The sequence below is a fragment of the Perkinsus marinus genome (genome assembly GCF_000006405.1).
Source record: "Perkinsus marinus ATCC 50983 genomic scaffold scf_1104296939934, whole genome shotgun sequence".
NCBI lineage: Eukaryota > Perkinsozoa > Perkinsida > Perkinsidae > Perkinsus > Perkinsus marinus.
Genome location: NW_003212994.1, coordinates 1 through 931, shown reverse-complemented (window position 1 = coordinate 931; position 931 = coordinate 1). Strand labels below are relative to the sequence as shown.

At 52.7% G+C, this 931-nt stretch overlaps 1 protein-coding gene across 1 annotated transcript; it reads left to right on the top strand.

Annotated features, from left to right (window-relative positions):
- Positions 1-33: 33 nt before the first annotated feature.
- Positions 34-758, top strand: Pmar_PMAR005488 (Methionine aminopeptidase, putative; the record flags this gene model as incomplete). Its single annotated transcript, XM_002782193.1, has 5 exons — positions 34-139; positions 191-313; positions 366-463; positions 509-630; positions 681-758. Coding segments are annotated over 5 exons (527 nt in total), but the record flags the coding sequence as incomplete, so codon positions are not given.
- Between the last annotated feature and the right edge of the window lie 173 nt (positions 759-931).

Genomic DNA, 931 nt, shown 5'->3' with positions numbered 1-931 from the left:
GGATCCAATGCCTACCGTACCACCTCTGCTGAGATGAGGGAGGCCGATAAGCTGATCGAAGAAGACGTCATTAACATGCGGGAAGCCGCCGAGTGTCACCGTCAAGTGAGGAGGTATGCCCAGACCATAGCACGCCCTGGTAATAGTCAACACGCCAGCAAGTAGAGGAGAATGTTGCTGATTAATGCAGGGATAAAGATGCTAGACTTGTGTCAAGCCATTGAAGCGAAGACCAGGGAGCTTCTAGGAGCGCCGCCCATGGGAAGTGACGACCCCAATTTCCTCGCTAAGGGCTACGGTTTCCCCACTGGATGTAATGACATCGCCCGGTTCTGATGGGAGAAGGGATCGTCTCTCCTTTGTAGGTTCGCTTAACAACGTGGCTGCTCATTACAGTCCTAATTATGGTGACACTACTGTATTGAAGGAGGGCGATATCTGCAAACTCGACTTCGGAACGCAGGTGGGCTCGGGTGGAGCCTCTAGGCGCCTTCATGGTGTATGTCAGGTTGGAGGTCGTATCGCAGATTGCGCTTTCACCATTGCATTCGACCCGAAGTTCGATCCCTTGATCGAGGCAACCAAAGAAGGAACTAGAGCTGGTGTCAATTTCGCTGGTATAGACGCGAGGTGATGGCTGTCCGGGGGGAGGGGCCAATTCCGTACCACTCCTTTTGCAGATTCTCCGAGATTGGTGAGGTCATTCAGGAGGCTATAGAGAGTTATGAGTTTCTCGAAAGGGATGGTGCCGAGGTAAGGTTGTTGGTGTAAGTCGGAGTTTCATCGGTTGTTATAGGCTATCCCCATTAAAGCCATCGAAAACCTGAGCGGGCACTCGCTGGGTAAATACCAGATGCATGGTGGACAGGGTGTACCCATCGTCAAAACGACGAGCCGGGCTGCATGGAGGAAGGTAGGGCTTAGGGCTACG